The sequence below is a fragment of the Psilocybe cubensis genome, chromosome 3 (genome assembly GCF_017499595.1).
Source record: "Psilocybe cubensis strain MGC-MH-2018 chromosome 3, whole genome shotgun sequence".
Taxonomy (NCBI): domain Eukaryota; kingdom Fungi; phylum Basidiomycota; class Agaricomycetes; order Agaricales; family Agrocybaceae; genus Psilocybe; species Psilocybe cubensis.
In genome coordinates this window covers 776,672-791,014 of record NC_063001.1, presented here as the reverse complement: position 1 = coordinate 791,014, position 14,343 = coordinate 776,672, and the positions used below count along the sequence as shown (strand labels likewise).

Sequence of the window (14,343 nt, the reverse complement as noted above, 5' to 3'; positions counted from 1 at the left end):
CAACATGCATACGCCTTCTAACGTGCTGATATCACTGGTGAGTGTGAGATGTAGACAGGAGGAACAGTCGCGTTGTTGTTGTTCGGCTTTTGCCGGTATTACTGATCCTCTTGCTCTTGGTCTCAGAACAAAACGTCGAGCTGAACGTAAATTGGTATAATTCAGAGTGGCGCGTATTTTCCAACCTCACTGTTTCTTTAGCCTTGGATTTAGGACAATGTCGAGTTCAAAGAGAACAGCGTCGAATCGACTAACATCTCGGGTTAGCCAGTTCGACCCTCAAGTTACCTTACTTGAGATTTCGGGCCCTCAGGATTCCCCGCGTCGCTCTAAACGAATCAAAACAGAGATCAAAGCTGAAGTCAAGACCGAAAGTTTGGTTGACTTGGAAGACCTTAACCTGGTCAAGCTCGACCCGGAGTCAGAGACAGATACCCCGAAGAAACGCAAAAGAGCAACGCCGACAAAGGTGGTTAGACCTTCCTTACAAGATGCTGCACAGTCAAGCAACCCGACACCGCAGAAGAAACCTGCTACCAATGTGACGTCTCCGAAGAAAGGGAAGACGAAGGCTATACCCCAGGAATTGGGCACCCCACATCCAGCTCCTCCGAAGTGGAGGGAGACATACGACACTATTAAAGAAATGAGGTCGCGTTTTGTAGCACCTGTGGACACTATGGGTTGCCAGCAAGCACAGGTCGCGGAGACGGATCCTAAGGTGCTGTCCGTCCATAGAACTTCGCGGCGGCATTTACTCACATATTTGCTGTTTACAGAATCGACGTTACGCGACACTCGTTTCGTTGATGCTCTCCTCGCAAACAAAAGACGAAGTGACGAATGCCGCTGTAGACAACCTCAGAAAAGCATTCGGAGGCAGCATCTCCGTCGACGCCATGATCGCAGCAGATGACTCCGTTATTTCAGAAGCAATCGCTAAAGTAGGCTTTTGGAGGAGAAAGACTACGTATTTGCTTTCTATATCTTCCTCATTTTCACTTTGAATTAACGCGGTGCACTGGAACAGCTACCTCAAGCAAGCTGCCATTCGTCTGCGCGACGATTTCGACTCTGATGTCCCTAGTTCAGTGGACGAGTTATGCTCTTTACCTGGAGTGGGACCCAAGATGGCTTTCCTTGCTTTGCAGATTGCGTGGAATCAGTGAGTAACAATGTGAATAAATCGCCTAGCGCTTCTAATCCCGCACGTTAGGTATGATGGCATTGGAGTGGACGTTCATGTTCATCGTATAACCAACCTTCTCGGATGGCACAAACCCCCTACCACCACGCCAGAGCAAACGCGGTGCGTCCAAAATTGATCCTCGTGAATGGTTTCATTGAATACTGAACGGCGATTGCCCCCAATAGACTTAACTTGCAATCCTGGCTGCCAAAAGAACTGTTCGGCGATATCAACCACATGCTGGTGGGGTTTGGACAGGTAACTATGATTGACGCTGGCTTTGTATTGCGATACATCATACTCAATGGTTATCAGGTCGTTTGCCTACCTGTAGGGCCTAGATGTGATATGTGTGACTTGAGCGCCAAGGGCCTTTGCCCAAGCGCTAGGACAGTGACCACCAAGAATCGGAAAGAAATCATCTTCACCAATGTTACCAAAGTTCAGGATTCACCACCGAAAGTCGAAATAAAGCTGGAGGAAGAAACGGAAGAAATGAAATATGTACCACCGAGACCCAGCGAAGAACTCGAGTTAAAGCAAGAAACTGAAGATGAAAAACCTATACTACATGAACCTCCAAAAGTTGATGCCAATTTAGAAAAGAAACCAAGGAAGGAGTTATACGTTCCACCGCCGCCACCGCCACCAGCGCAGTCATAGGCAATATCATCCCCCTCTATTCAGAAGTTTTCGGTTATTCGCCATGCTATACCATCTCTATTCCTTAATCTATTCGCTGTATATATATCGGGGCATACATATATCAATAATTCTTTGCACATCTTACTCGCTCAACTGCATCGCCATGTCCCAGAACCCTTTCTCCAACCTCGTACATCTCTCCCAAACGGTCTGCCACTCTTTCAGCCTTTGTGCGGATGGCGGGTCGGCTACGGCGTACGATTCTATTGTTTCTATATTTTCGGATTCACGACGGTGTCAGGAGACGGTGGACATTCTACAGGGATCAATACCCACCTAAACCAATTCTAACGGCGTCCTGGTACATCGATCCGGAGTATTCTTGGATCCAATGTTTGTACGGATTTCCCTCTAGCATAACCCAGCTGTTTTTTGTGCTGGCTTGTTTTTTCAACCAAAGGCCCACCTCCCCATATCCGAGTAAGCATGCTGTCAACGCCATCACCAATTTCATAGAATCGCCTGGAAGATATTATATTTAATTCTTGGCTCGTAGAACGTGTTGAGCACAACGTTTGAGCTTACCTTGCAAGCCAACATCCATGATATAGGCACCGTAGGAAGTTGTAGCTGCTGACTCTGGTGTGCTCTCTAGTTCAGCCTCTGTAATGCCAAAAGTGGAGCAGTACGTTTTGTGGTTTCCAATCTCGTGAAGGACGTTGAGGATCGTCTCTGTTGCGCTTCGTATCCACCCGAAGGATGTTGATTTCGCGGCAAGGAGCCTTGTATGGCGATACACGTAAGTGTTGCGCAAAGAATGAGCAATACTGTACTTACCCATATGCCCGTGCATAGTATTTGAGGTACAGGTAGTCCTGTCTGACCAGATACAAATAGTGTCAGTATTGGTCAACTAGGCTTCTGTGGCGAAGCATATGCAGTAAATTACACACATACTTGATGAAATGAATAAATCGAGCTCGATCGAGAGTCCCTTCTCCAAGTTGCTTGACGAAGGCGTGCTCGACATAATCTTTCCAACTGGATGAGGCACCTTCAATGAGGAGTCGAGTGAAAGGGTACGGATTTGTCTCCGTGCGCCTAAATTCGTAAGTAAAAATCAGTTTTCTTTTACCAACCTTTCCTGTGCTTACTGTGGAATCAAAATTTTCGTGACGTTGTGAAAGTGATTTAGAGGCCCATGTCCACTGCCGATCGGATCCGCAGCTTGAATTCCGAGATGTGTGTACAACGCAGCATTCGCAACTGCATCTTCCACTAGCACATCGATGAGACTGTGAAGCAGGCCTGTCGGATGATCTTGTACGTACAAGGAGATCCATTGGCGAGTTCCGCGGCAATGGCAGAGCTCAAAGTACATCCTGTACCATGTGTACTCGAGGATTTGATGTGTGGGCGTACAAAGATTGTCGTTGAGCCAGATTTTTGACAGAGCACATCTGCGACCAGTTCCAAGTTCTCAATCGCGATTTCTGGGTAGTTGACCAGAATAATCTCCATGTTGTCTCCTAGCATGCCCTGTTTAATGACCTTTAAACCGGAGTATTTTTCCTGAGCCAAAACGACTTCGTCAATGCTGGTAATGACATGCCCTCCTTTGAGAAGTACAGCTTCACATCCGACCGATAACAGTTTCTTCGCGGATGACAACATGTCATCCAAGTTGTTGATTTCAACATCCGGCACACCCATTTTTGATAGGAGAAGCTCAGCTTCAGGTTTGTTAGGGGTGATAAGAGTAGCAAGAGGGAAGAGCTCTGAAATGAGGACTTGAAGGGCATCTTCATGTAACAGCGTATGGCCTGAGGTCGAAACGCAAACTGGATCGCAAATGACAGGGGGCAGCGCACCCTGTGCTACATGCGTTTTGAGGCATTGAGCAACCACTGTCGCGATTGCTGCATCGAAAAGCATTCCAGTCTTGATAGCACGAACATCCAAGTCGTCGAATATGGATGTTATCTATGATAAATAGAGCAATTCATATGTCAAAATGTGTTCATAACCATTACCGCCCCAAGACAAGTGAGAATCGAGGTTTGAGAAACACGGATGCTTACTTGCTGCGCTACGAATCCGGGTGGAGTTGCATGAACACCCTGTATTCCTTTGGTGTTTTGAGCGGTCAAGGCGGTAATTACACTCGTTCCGTAGCAGCCATGAGCAGCGAAAGCCTTCAGGTCGGCCTGTTTTTGTTCCGTATCAACTTGAGCCGCGAGCTGCTGGTCCGATGAATATAGCACTCGCCTGTATACCAGCTCCAGCACTAGAGTCAGAGCCTGCAATGGTCAAAACAACGTTGCTCATTGCAGAATCGAACGTGAACAAAATCTGAAGGAACTTGACAAAGCGCAAACATCGAGTTGAGCAGAATCAATCAACGCCACGGTAACAACCAGCCAAGAACAAACTGCCTAGAACCGTTATCTTATCTCATGGTTGTGGGATCATCATGATGTCATCATGCCGGTGCTTTTAGCACAACAGTTGTAGGTCCTGGATAAGATAACTTGCCTCTTGTGTAGGAAGCCAATGAGTAATAAACTGAAAATGGTTCTCAGTATGTGTGAAACCGTGCAAACCAAGTTATTCGGTCAGATGAGATATCTGCAAGAAGATACGCAAGTAAACCGTTGTTCACAGAGTACTTGATGTGCCTTGGGCTTGAGCGTGATCGGCGTGTCAAATCACGTGACTTCGAACGCGTCCTGCTTGACTTGTTCGAATAGGCGAGCACGCCGAGAGCATGGTCCCGATGAAATGGATCCAATGCTCGTGGGCACGAAGAATGCCCATACTAAATCAAATCCAAACCTTTCAGCAAGTCCTGAAGAGAAGGAGAGCTGGGTAAGACCAGAGCACCTGGTTAGTAACATGGAGATTGGGACGAGACTGCTATACCAGGTGCTGAAAAGGGAGCGGTGGGTGGGAAACGAAAACTGAAGCCTAGAACGCGATTGGGATCAGAAAATCACACACAAAAGACAATCACTCTTTTGTGGATGTGCCTTAGGTACAGTCAACCTTGTTTGCATCTCTTATGATTGCAAGGCTACGGTTGACTGTACAGTACCTGCTTCTGATCCAATCGTCTGACGTTATCTTATCCTGTGATGTGTCCGGCTTCACCTGTCACATTTGGGAACTGTCCTGGACAGTGGACACGCAGCGCGCACACTGTTGGACTATTGCAAATCAATATACAGGAATGGGAACTCTTGAATAGTTCGATAATACAGGTCGCGTATATTGAGTAGTACATTGTAATGACATGGTTTGGAAGCTGATGCTATACATTCGAACGGTCGTTTTTATTGGCGTAAACGTTATCACTGAGGCGTGATATGATTCTCTTCGGCAAGTAGCCATGGTGCAAGTCAGGGGTAGAATGAGACTGAATGGAAGGGAAGGTATCCTAGATAATGTGTGTAAATCTTGAGTTACTTCAAGACTAGGACCAGACAACGGCATACTTGATGTGGGGAGAAGATGATGTTATCCGAATGTGACGAAAACGGTCGAGGGCCTTGAGCTAGACGAAAAGAGATACACGTGAGTAGATTTCTGCAGAACATTTCCAATTAACTTACAGCCGTTGTAGGCTGTTTCTGTTGCGCTTGTGCTGTGCATCCCTGAACTATCAACCACCTCGTTCATGAGACCGTGAGACATTGTATCTCTGTGTATCAAGACGTAGAGCATTGTAAGAGTATATACTCTTCCAAGGAACAAGGCGAAACACGTGGAAACTGAAATAAAATGTCATTACAGAATCCCGTAGGTCTGAGAGCAACTTACCTCTGGAAAGAGGTAAACACAGGAATAAAATTAGTACAACAACGGCAGCGATGGAAGTCACAGCTCCGGTGACTATTGCCATGGTCATGATTCGTCTGACGAGGCTAAACGTAGAGTCAGTAACGGCCAATTTTTTGCACAGTAACTAAGCAAGCGCACTGTTTGGTGGCTCTGTTAAAGGTTTCTGTCGCGTATAGGGTCAATGTGAGGGCTATAGTAATAGCGATGTCTGCTGCTGCTGTTCCAGCAAGTGATATTCTGTTTGAAAGTTGAGTATGAGCCGCCCCAATACCGAGACGAGCGAGAATACGCACACAACGTCGCGAGTGTCGGTTAATCGATCATCGGCTGTTCGATCGGAATGTGAAGATCTCACTGCGAGATTAATGTCCCCCGCGAACTGTTATTGCCTTACGTCGATGAATGGGAAACAATTTTCAAAAGCCTTCTTACCCCAAAAATCATCAAACAGCCGATTATGATTGTGACATATATATTGGATGACCTGTCATAAGAAGTGTATATCAACAATAAAAACAATCAAGTGTTAGTTAATGGCTTACAGCTTCCAATATCGATAGGTGAGAAAACTTTGTACCACAAATGAAGAAATGGAGTTAGTGACGATGTTGGTTATCAGAGACCAGTGAGAGTTTCGAATTCTATCACCATTGCCTGGGGTCAAGTAAGTAGGCATAACAATTATCCGAGAAGAAATACTGACCCCAGAATGTTACACAATACTTATAGTGGATGAGATTAAACTGTGATATCCAAAGAAAAAGAAAACATACAGTGTATGCCCATGCACAAGCTGAAAAACTCCCGACTGTGTCCACTATTAGATTAAAAAGCACAGCGAAGGTGATAAGCCTTCGCTCCTTCTTCGCCCTCGGTGTCCGAAAGTAAATGATTACCGACACAACTTCCACTGTGTACAGTATTGTGTTGAAGAAAGTCCCAATCAAGGGTGGTCTGTGAATGAAACCTAGTTAAAGATGATTTGAAAAGAGAAGGGTTGGCTTACCCAAGGTATAAATGAATGGGAACGGATCCTGCTTCTTCCATCCTGAATGAGCAGCCACAGGAATGTTGATGTGGGTAAGAACCAGCTCTAGTACAGGATGTTGGTAGAATCCAGAGTCATCCTGTGCAATATGGTGCGTATCCAAAATTGTTTTGGGATGTCTTTGATTCTTATAAACCATGAGATCGGCGGAAGCAAATGAAGTGTAGTGTCCTAATGCATGTGGTCGTCCGCAAGCCAATAATTAATTATAATCCTACTAGAAATATTAAACCTCTTGACCATAATTTTGACCGTTTTTATGTTATTGACAGCGTTCAAGGTTTCCTTTAGAGCTGACTTTTGAATACCTGAAGGACTCGGATCGGTGTGAGGATTTAGAACACAAAATTATCGTTTGTTGGTGGTCATGAGACATTAGAAATGAAAGATAATCCGCCTATTAAACCAAATAGATCGATTTACTTGGAAGACGGAAGGAACGAGTACAAGTTGGAAGGTGAAGGTTAGTTCAGGGACTGAAGCCGGTGTCGGCGGAAGATAAAATTGTTCTTTGTTACATTGATAAGATAAGATGAGCGGATGTTAAAAAGTGCCAAGACCCGCCACCAACAATACCCCTTTGTATATAGGTTCTTGTCCGCATCATCTCATAAGCTCGTTCGCCCAGAAGTCTTGAATGTGAATCTCTCTATATGGATCCTCTTGAAGCACAAGCCGCACGACGCGTAGAGTCTCGGAAGAAGAAGACTGATGAAAAAGCAAAGCAAGCAGAGGAATTGAAAACCTTGGTATGTACTGCCCCATTTACCTCGAATCTGTTCTAGTATTAACGGTTTCTGCATCAGGGAAATGAAAGTTTCAGAAGCGGAAATTATCTCAAAGCTGTCAAATACTATGTCGAAGCCATAAACGTTTGTGGTCCAACGGCCGTCCTGTTGTCCAACTTGTCGGCGGCGTTCGCTAAAGCGAATTAGTGAGATGTTTATATGCTCATAATCAACTCTGAAATTAACCTTCCAACGCTCTTGAATAGTGTCGAAGAATCAATTTGGGCAGCGTCAACTGCTCTCGAATGTGATCCACGTTTTCATAAAGCTCGGTTCAGGAGGGCTATGGCGCGCAAGCAACTGAAGTTTTACGCTGCTGCCATCAAAGGCACGTTTTTCTTTTGTTGTCAAAGGAAGAATACTCTGACAAGTGAACAGACCTTGAAGTCGTACTAAAATATCAACCAGGCAACAAAGAGGCACAGGATGAATTAAACACCATACGCAATCTTTTTCGAAGTGACCGAGGACTGCCTCTCAGCGCAATAGTACGCGACCATCCCCGCATCGAGGATGGGCCATGGGAGACATACGAAGAGTCTGACACCGAAGATTGTGAGCACAAAGGAAATTTGACCCCTTGCCGATTTTACAACCACGCTGGCTGTGCGCGAGGAAGTCAATGTCAGTATTCGCATGCCCCAGACGACAACAGTATCCGTGATAATCTGGGCAAGAATGTATGCGTCGAACTACTTCTGGGAACTTGCAAGTTTGGCGATGCGAAATGCATATATTCGCATGATACAAGTTTCCTCCCCGCGACTGGATGGTGGAACGACCCTTCCAAAGTTCAGGCAGCAAGGGAAATGCGAAACGATGGGGATGATCTCGACGACATGTTTCATGAGGGCATTTTAATCACTGACTCAAAGATCAGTGGGTATACTGCTAGGAGGCGCCACGAGATCATCATGAGTCAACTCTATGAATACTATCAAGCGATTAAAGAGGAATCCAAGACGCCTCCACGGACACCGTCTCAATCTGACCGATTTGTTCTTGTTCTGGTATTCGAATATGACGACCTAGTCAGAAGCATTCACAGCCACCTACTCGCTGCACTTCGGCGAAAAATAAAAGTCGTAGAAATCTCAAATTCGATTGACAGTGCATTACAACACCTAGCCATGCCCAACCTTGCAGCAGTGTTGGTTGCCGATCCTATAATAGCGAAGGAACATCGATATGCGGGAGTGGTGTCTAAACTCGTCGAGTATGTGAAAACTGGCGGATCCGTCGCGCTTGCAGGTCAATTCAGCAACCACATTTCACCTCCACAATTTGACCGGTTCATCAAGAGGTCTTTTGGCCTTGATTGGAAATTTGGAGCATATCATCGCACTACTTTCAAGGTCAACCCTTCAAACGAGCTCGTCAATCGGAACCCGTCTTTGGTAGCGACATATAGTATGAAGACCGTACACATCGCCGACATCTCTCCTGATATGGCGATTTACGTGCCGACAGATGGTGCACGTTTGCAATCCATGGTGTTTCCCGCCCATCTCATCAAGGATACCTCTGAATCACCTGCTGTATGCGCAAGAGTCGGACGAGGTCTTCTCAGTTTTCTGGGTGATGTCAATGGGGAAGAATCTTCAACCAACACGACTCTCGCTATGCTAGGGCTCCTTGATGAACCTAATCCTGTTGTTGATCCACCGCCACCGGATCTCTCGAGCTCATGTAACGCTGCTGGCCCATCGAATGGCACCAACGGTAATCCAGATAGCAGACCGTCTTCCAAGAAAAAGAAGGGGAAAAAGAAGAAGCGCAGTAACGCTCAGGCCAATCCCCAAAATGAGAATTCCGGAGATGGTATGGAAGGAAGGTCAGGATATGCGGTTCTCAACGGCAACAGTGGAAACATCCAGCTCGCGACCGACTTCATACGAGGCCCAAGAAGTCAATGGGGTGAACAGACCGGCTATGCATATATGTCTGAAGATGATGAGAACGGTGGTGAGGAAACATCTGAAGTTAAGAAATCATCGCGCGCAGTTAGTGAGCAGGAGATAGTGGCTAGGTCAGGATATGCTCGGGTGTGTGAAGAACCCCCGAAGACGGAAGTCACAGGCGCAGCCTCTGGTACAGAACGCGTTGCTGCTGCCTCAAGAACCTCTGGGTTTGTTCTCGTCGTAGCTCTTTCTAACTACGACATGTTTATGCGAATCCATACGGAGCAAATCGAAGCTATTAAGCAGAAAGCGGAGGTCAAGTCGGCATTGACGCCTTCACAGGTCCTAGAGCACCTCAAATCTCCGGACATCCGTGGTGTTTACATTGCAGACGAAGGGATAGCGAGGCCGGCAAATTCTCAAGCTCTAAACGAAATTGTTCAATATTTCAAAAGAGGAGGACAAGTAGTCATTGGCGGACTGTTTCCAAGTATGACTGGACCTCCAGACATCACAAAAGTGCTGTCTGTTTTCGGAGTCCCTTGGAAAGCAGGGTCATATACTCGCACCTTAGTGGAACGTAACAACCATCACGAAACGGCTGCCAGAAATCCATCTCTCTCCGAGGAATTTTCCATGAAAGCTGTCCACCTCACTGGATTTCACCCCGAAGATCTCTTTTATGAACAATATCCTCAAACGAGCAATAATTGGGAAGCACCCGTTCTAAGGACTAAGCGTGGAAATGGGCATTTTGGTTACATCGGCGACGTCAACGCGGAAGAAGAGTCCACTGATATCATCCTTGCCATGTTGGAGCTATTGTCATCAAAGAGAGAAGTAGTCCCTGACTCGAAGAAGTTTTTCATGATCTTGACATCTATGAACAAGGATGAAGAGTATATGAACCGTTTCATGGGCGACTTCATTAAGGACGCGAAAAAGAAAGCTGAAGTACTTCTTGGCCTGTCGAACGCCAGAGTCATCGACCTTTTGCCCTCTCGCGACCTGCTTGGTATATTTATCACTGACCCATACATCCTCAACATCGAACATGAGTACTTACTCTCCAAAGTGGTCGAATATTCGAAGCAGGGTGGTACTGTCGTTTTTGGATGTGTGTTTTCTCGCCTGGTCTCTTTGAGTCAATTTCGACCGCTTTTCTGGAACAACTGGGAGCTAGACTGGGAAATGTTCATGGGAGAAGAAGACGCCGTAGTTGCGAAAAATGCCAAAAATCCATTGGCGAGCAAGCTGGACCAGCTCAAAGCACCCAACACGTTCCAGCTCGATGGGGCCAATTATGTCAGAGGGATCACCTCCTCGATGGCTGTGTATATTCCGCAGAAGCGACAGCGTTTGTGGAAACCAGCAGACGGCAACTTTAGTTCATCTATCGTATATACTGATGTTGGTAAGGGTCACCTTGGCTTCATCGGAGTAAGCATCATGGACGAGAATATTCGCGCCATATTCTACTCGATGATAGGTCTGATTTAATGGGCCTATCCCTTAATCTCGCTTTTTACTTGTTATCGACCTATTAATGTACTCATACTCCTCTCTTTGTGTTCGCATATGTTACAGAGTACTTGTTAATATTTCAAAGCGGAGTAGCCGTCATGGAATAAAATACAGTCTCATCAATGATGAAAAATCGTGGGCAAATCGTCGGAAGCATCCTCATCAGCCCCTGGTCAAGCCTCCGCCTCCGTATCAACATTAGCAGTTGGGGTCCTTTCTTCAATCTTCTTCTCCACCTTTACAGACGCAAGCTGTGGAACCCAGCAAATAGCCATTTCAGTTCTTTGGTTATTTTTACCAATCTTGAAAAGGTCATTCTGGGCTTTATTGGCGTTAACAATGCCGTTGACGAGGTTCGTGCCATATTCTATGCTATGATAGGTTTGAAGTGAAATATTGCAATTGATTCCTTTATTTACTTACTTGCTCGTAATACAAAACCCTAGCATACATATACATTTACTTACTTTACAGTTTGTGTATTTTGATTTATAGCTCAATATCACTTTTATTTGCGGGTATTCGACGTGGTGGATCCGTATTCATGTCCTGCAACGAAGGTTTTGATAATTTGCGGATTTTGAGTCTCTTATTATCAGAGTCATCTGCAGGAGCGAGTTCGATTAAGAGAGATGCATCGGCGTCGCTGCTCTGCCGTGGTTTTCGCCTTTGAGTCTTTGTTAGAGCTTTCATTTTCATTTTGAGCAACTTCGTCTGACACCTGGTTAGTGGATTGCTGCGTTCATAGATAACAGCAATACACACCTCATTCTCTCGAGTAACGACGTCTTCCTGCAGTTTCTTGAACTCAATTTCTTTATCCTTAACAAGATTGAGGTATTTCTCAGCTCGCTGTTGCTGTCTCTCGACCTCATCCCTCGCATTCTTGACTTCGCGTCTTGCCTTGACAAGTTGTTCTTTATAACCAACTTTCGAGGATTCCGCAGCGGCTAGTCGTTCCTGGAGCTTCTCATTGAGTTCTTTGACTTCAGCAAGTTGTTTGAACACCGGGGCAATCCGACTTTCGAGGTTTTCCATAGCGCGAAGTATCCGAGCCTATGAATATAATCTCACATGAAGCAGAACAGTAGAATACAGGAAGACACCCACAGCCACATCAGAGTTTTCTCCCTCTTTTTCATACAATCTCTTGACTTTGCGACTGGCGCGCTCGACACTCTGAGCCGGTGTTTCGGCGTTGATTCTATCCAGTCCGTCCAGTTCTTTAATCTGCGGTTGATCGTGGCTTTCCGCTATTTGAGTGGCATAGGTTATGTCGTCCGGATTGAGATATATTCGATGAGGGGGCGTTGTAAATTTAACACAACAGAAAGGACATGTAGATTTAATCTTTCCAGGACATTCTGAGCAGAGATAATGGCCTGTAATTCACAAGAAAGCGTAGGTTGTGAGTGCTTGAGTTCCAATCATAAACCCCTGAACGGAAGCCAAAAGTCCTGGAAAACATACCACAGTGCAAAAAGAGAATATCAGAAAGTGGTATCCTCGAGGCATAGCATATTCCACAGTCTAGAAATATCTGGGTTGTCATTTCTGGTACGTGGCGTACAATTGAGAGTGAAAACAAGTGGCAATTCGCGTGTTCTAAACGACGCGAGCTTTTCTTTGACTTTGAACCACGATCACATGATTTATTCACGATCTAAATTTAACCATCGACTTACCATCGATTCAGACGCTTGTATGAATTCCAGATAGAATCAAGATAGAATATTCTGTAAGTTGTTTTGGTGTTTTCAGAAAATTATGGCACAGACTCGGATTCCGATTACATATTTCGGAATCTGGAAATCAAACAATATATGAATGGGTACCAGCAGTGTCTCCACACTATCCTTTGCAATCCGTTCATACTTCAACGTAGCCAGATACGACACACTGTACAAATCCGCCTGCTTCTTTTCATTTTACTGCATATGCAAATCAAAAATGAATTACATCCAATTCTATCAGGGAATCTAACCAATCCACATTAGCATAGACCAATCATAGTCCTAACCTCCTTCATAGTTTTCTGCGACCTTTCCTTTGCCTTGCTAGCGCCAAGTTTCGCCATTTCCGCCAGATAACCTGGATCCTGTCTGAGTCTTTCAAACTCTGCTCGTGGACCCTTTAACAGATTTTCAAGTGCTTCAGAGACGTCCTTCTTTAATACCGCATTACTTTTATCCGCGTATTTTTCTGCAACTTTCTCGACTTCTGCATCTTCACACGCGGCAAGCATCGTTAGGAGATTGGAAATTCCTGGTCGACCCACTGGGTCGTACGTGATGCCTTGAATCGAATCTGTGACTGCGCCTTTAATTTTGCGCTCGATCTGGGAGCTTGTATCGGTAAGCATGATGCGGGACGAGGGATCCGGAGATGACTTGGACATCTTTGACTGCGGGTCTTTGAGAGACAGAACGCGCTTGCAGGGTGCTGTGGGGATTTTACAAGTGATTCGGAGGAAAAAGAACTAGTTCAACGTACTTATAAGCTGTGTTGGGGTTGGGAAGAACTTTTTTCGGCGGTCGAATGCTAGATTGAAGGACCTTGCCAGCTCTCTGCTGAGTTCTAGATGTTGAGTCTGGTCTTCACCGACGGGAACGTGTGTAGCCCGGTATGCAAGAATGTCCGCTGCCTGGAGTATCGGATAAGTGAATAACCCTGCGTTGAGCATCGATTCGTCGACTTCGGATTCATCGTTTGAATTGCGACTTGTAGCCAGCCGTGACTATGCGAGAAGTCAAGTTATCTAAACTGGCAATACTTCTCGAAAGGTATACCTTCCAAGTCGTCATTCGTTGCAGCTTTCCAACCGGCGTAAGGCAACTCAATATCCAAGTAAGTTCTACGTGGCATCGATTCTAGGAGAGAAAATGAGCGTGGATTCGGTGAGAAGTAGCAGATCCTTACATCGTCCTGGTGGAAGACAACAGATTTACGAGGGTCTATTCCAAATGCAAGTAGCGTTGCGAACATATCGGCGCGCGATGCAGATAAACTTTTTGGATTTTGAGGTAGCGTGAGCGCGTGCCAGCCTACAATCGAGAATATCACATCGTCCTCGGGCCCTGCTTCATTCTGTAGCTTCACCCAGTTCGAAAGTGCCCCAAAATAATTGCCAAGCTACGATTGGCCATGTGAATAAGATACAGCATAAAGCAACGAAACTGACGGACATGTACGATGCCAGTTGGTTGAATCCCAGAGAAGATAACGCGCCCTTTGCTGGGCACCGGAGCTGCGTCGGGCAACGAAGAGTACCATCGTGAGTGTCGTCGTCGGGTCAAACAACGGAGACGCGACGAGTAAAAGGCTTTTGAGAACATTTTCACACAGCCACAACCCATTTTCAGACTGTCTTGTGCAGTGATGCGATGCCCAAACATAACCATGATTTAT

General features: G+C 45.7%; 5 protein-coding genes across 5 annotated transcripts; 2 read left to right on the top strand and 3 right to left on the bottom strand.

The window, feature by feature from the left end:
- Positions 1–4: 4 nt before the first annotated feature.
- On the top strand, positions 5–1,852 carry JR316_0003043 (Endonuclease III-like protein; the record flags this gene model as incomplete). The annotated part of the gene is made up of 7 exons (XM_047888824.1): positions 5–74; positions 168–721; positions 780–970; positions 1,031–1,165; positions 1,217–1,309; positions 1,375–1,447; positions 1,505–1,852. 7 exons carry the CDS (start codon positions 5–7, stop codon positions 1,850–1,852), a joined length of 1,464 nt encoding a protein of 487 aa, XP_047751198.1.
- Positions 1,853–1,975: 123 nt separating this feature from the next.
- Positions 1,976–4,214, bottom strand: JR316_0003042 (Putative hydroxymethylpyrimidine/phosphomethylpyrimidine kinase 2; the record flags this gene model as incomplete). Its single annotated transcript, XM_047888823.1, has 9 exons — positions 1,976–2,106; positions 2,171–2,356; positions 2,420–2,616; positions 2,672–2,713; positions 2,792–2,935; positions 2,989–3,112; positions 3,166–3,817; positions 3,916–4,134; positions 4,182–4,214. 9 exons carry the CDS (start codon positions 4,212–4,214, stop codon positions 1,976–1,978), a joined length of 1,728 nt encoding a protein of 575 aa, XP_047751197.1.
- Positions 4,215–5,144: 930 nt separating this feature from the next.
- JR316_0003041 (uncharacterized protein) lies at positions 5,145–5,527 on the bottom strand (the record flags this gene model as incomplete). The annotated part of the gene is made up of 3 exons (XM_047888822.1): positions 5,145–5,270; positions 5,329–5,387; positions 5,446–5,527. The coding sequence occupies 3 exons, from the start codon at positions 5,525–5,527 to the stop codon at positions 5,145–5,147; spliced, it is 267 nt and encodes an 88-aa protein (XP_047751196.1).
- Positions 5,528–7,375: 1,848 nt separating this feature from the next.
- Positions 7,376–10,911, top strand: JR316_0003040 (putative mitochondrial import receptor subunit tom70; the record flags this gene model as incomplete). Its single annotated transcript, XM_047888821.1, has 4 exons — positions 7,376–7,471; positions 7,529–7,656; positions 7,717–7,842; positions 7,971–10,911. The coding sequence occupies 4 exons, from the start codon at positions 7,376–7,378 to the stop codon at positions 10,909–10,911; spliced, it is 3,291 nt and encodes a 1,096-aa protein (XP_047751195.1).
- A 197-nt stretch (positions 10,912–11,108) lies between these two features.
- On the bottom strand, positions 11,109–14,291 carry JR316_0003039 (Tryptophan--tRNA ligase, mitochondrial; the record flags this gene model as incomplete). The annotated part of the gene is made up of 8 exons (XM_047888820.1): positions 11,109–11,302; positions 11,442–11,991; positions 12,046–12,188; positions 12,940–13,377; positions 13,429–13,672; positions 13,725–13,805; positions 13,855–14,067; positions 14,121–14,291. The coding sequence occupies 8 exons, from the start codon at positions 14,289–14,291 to the stop codon at positions 11,109–11,111; spliced, it is 2,034 nt and encodes a 677-aa protein (XP_047751194.1).
- Positions 14,292–14,343: the final 52 nt, after the last annotated feature.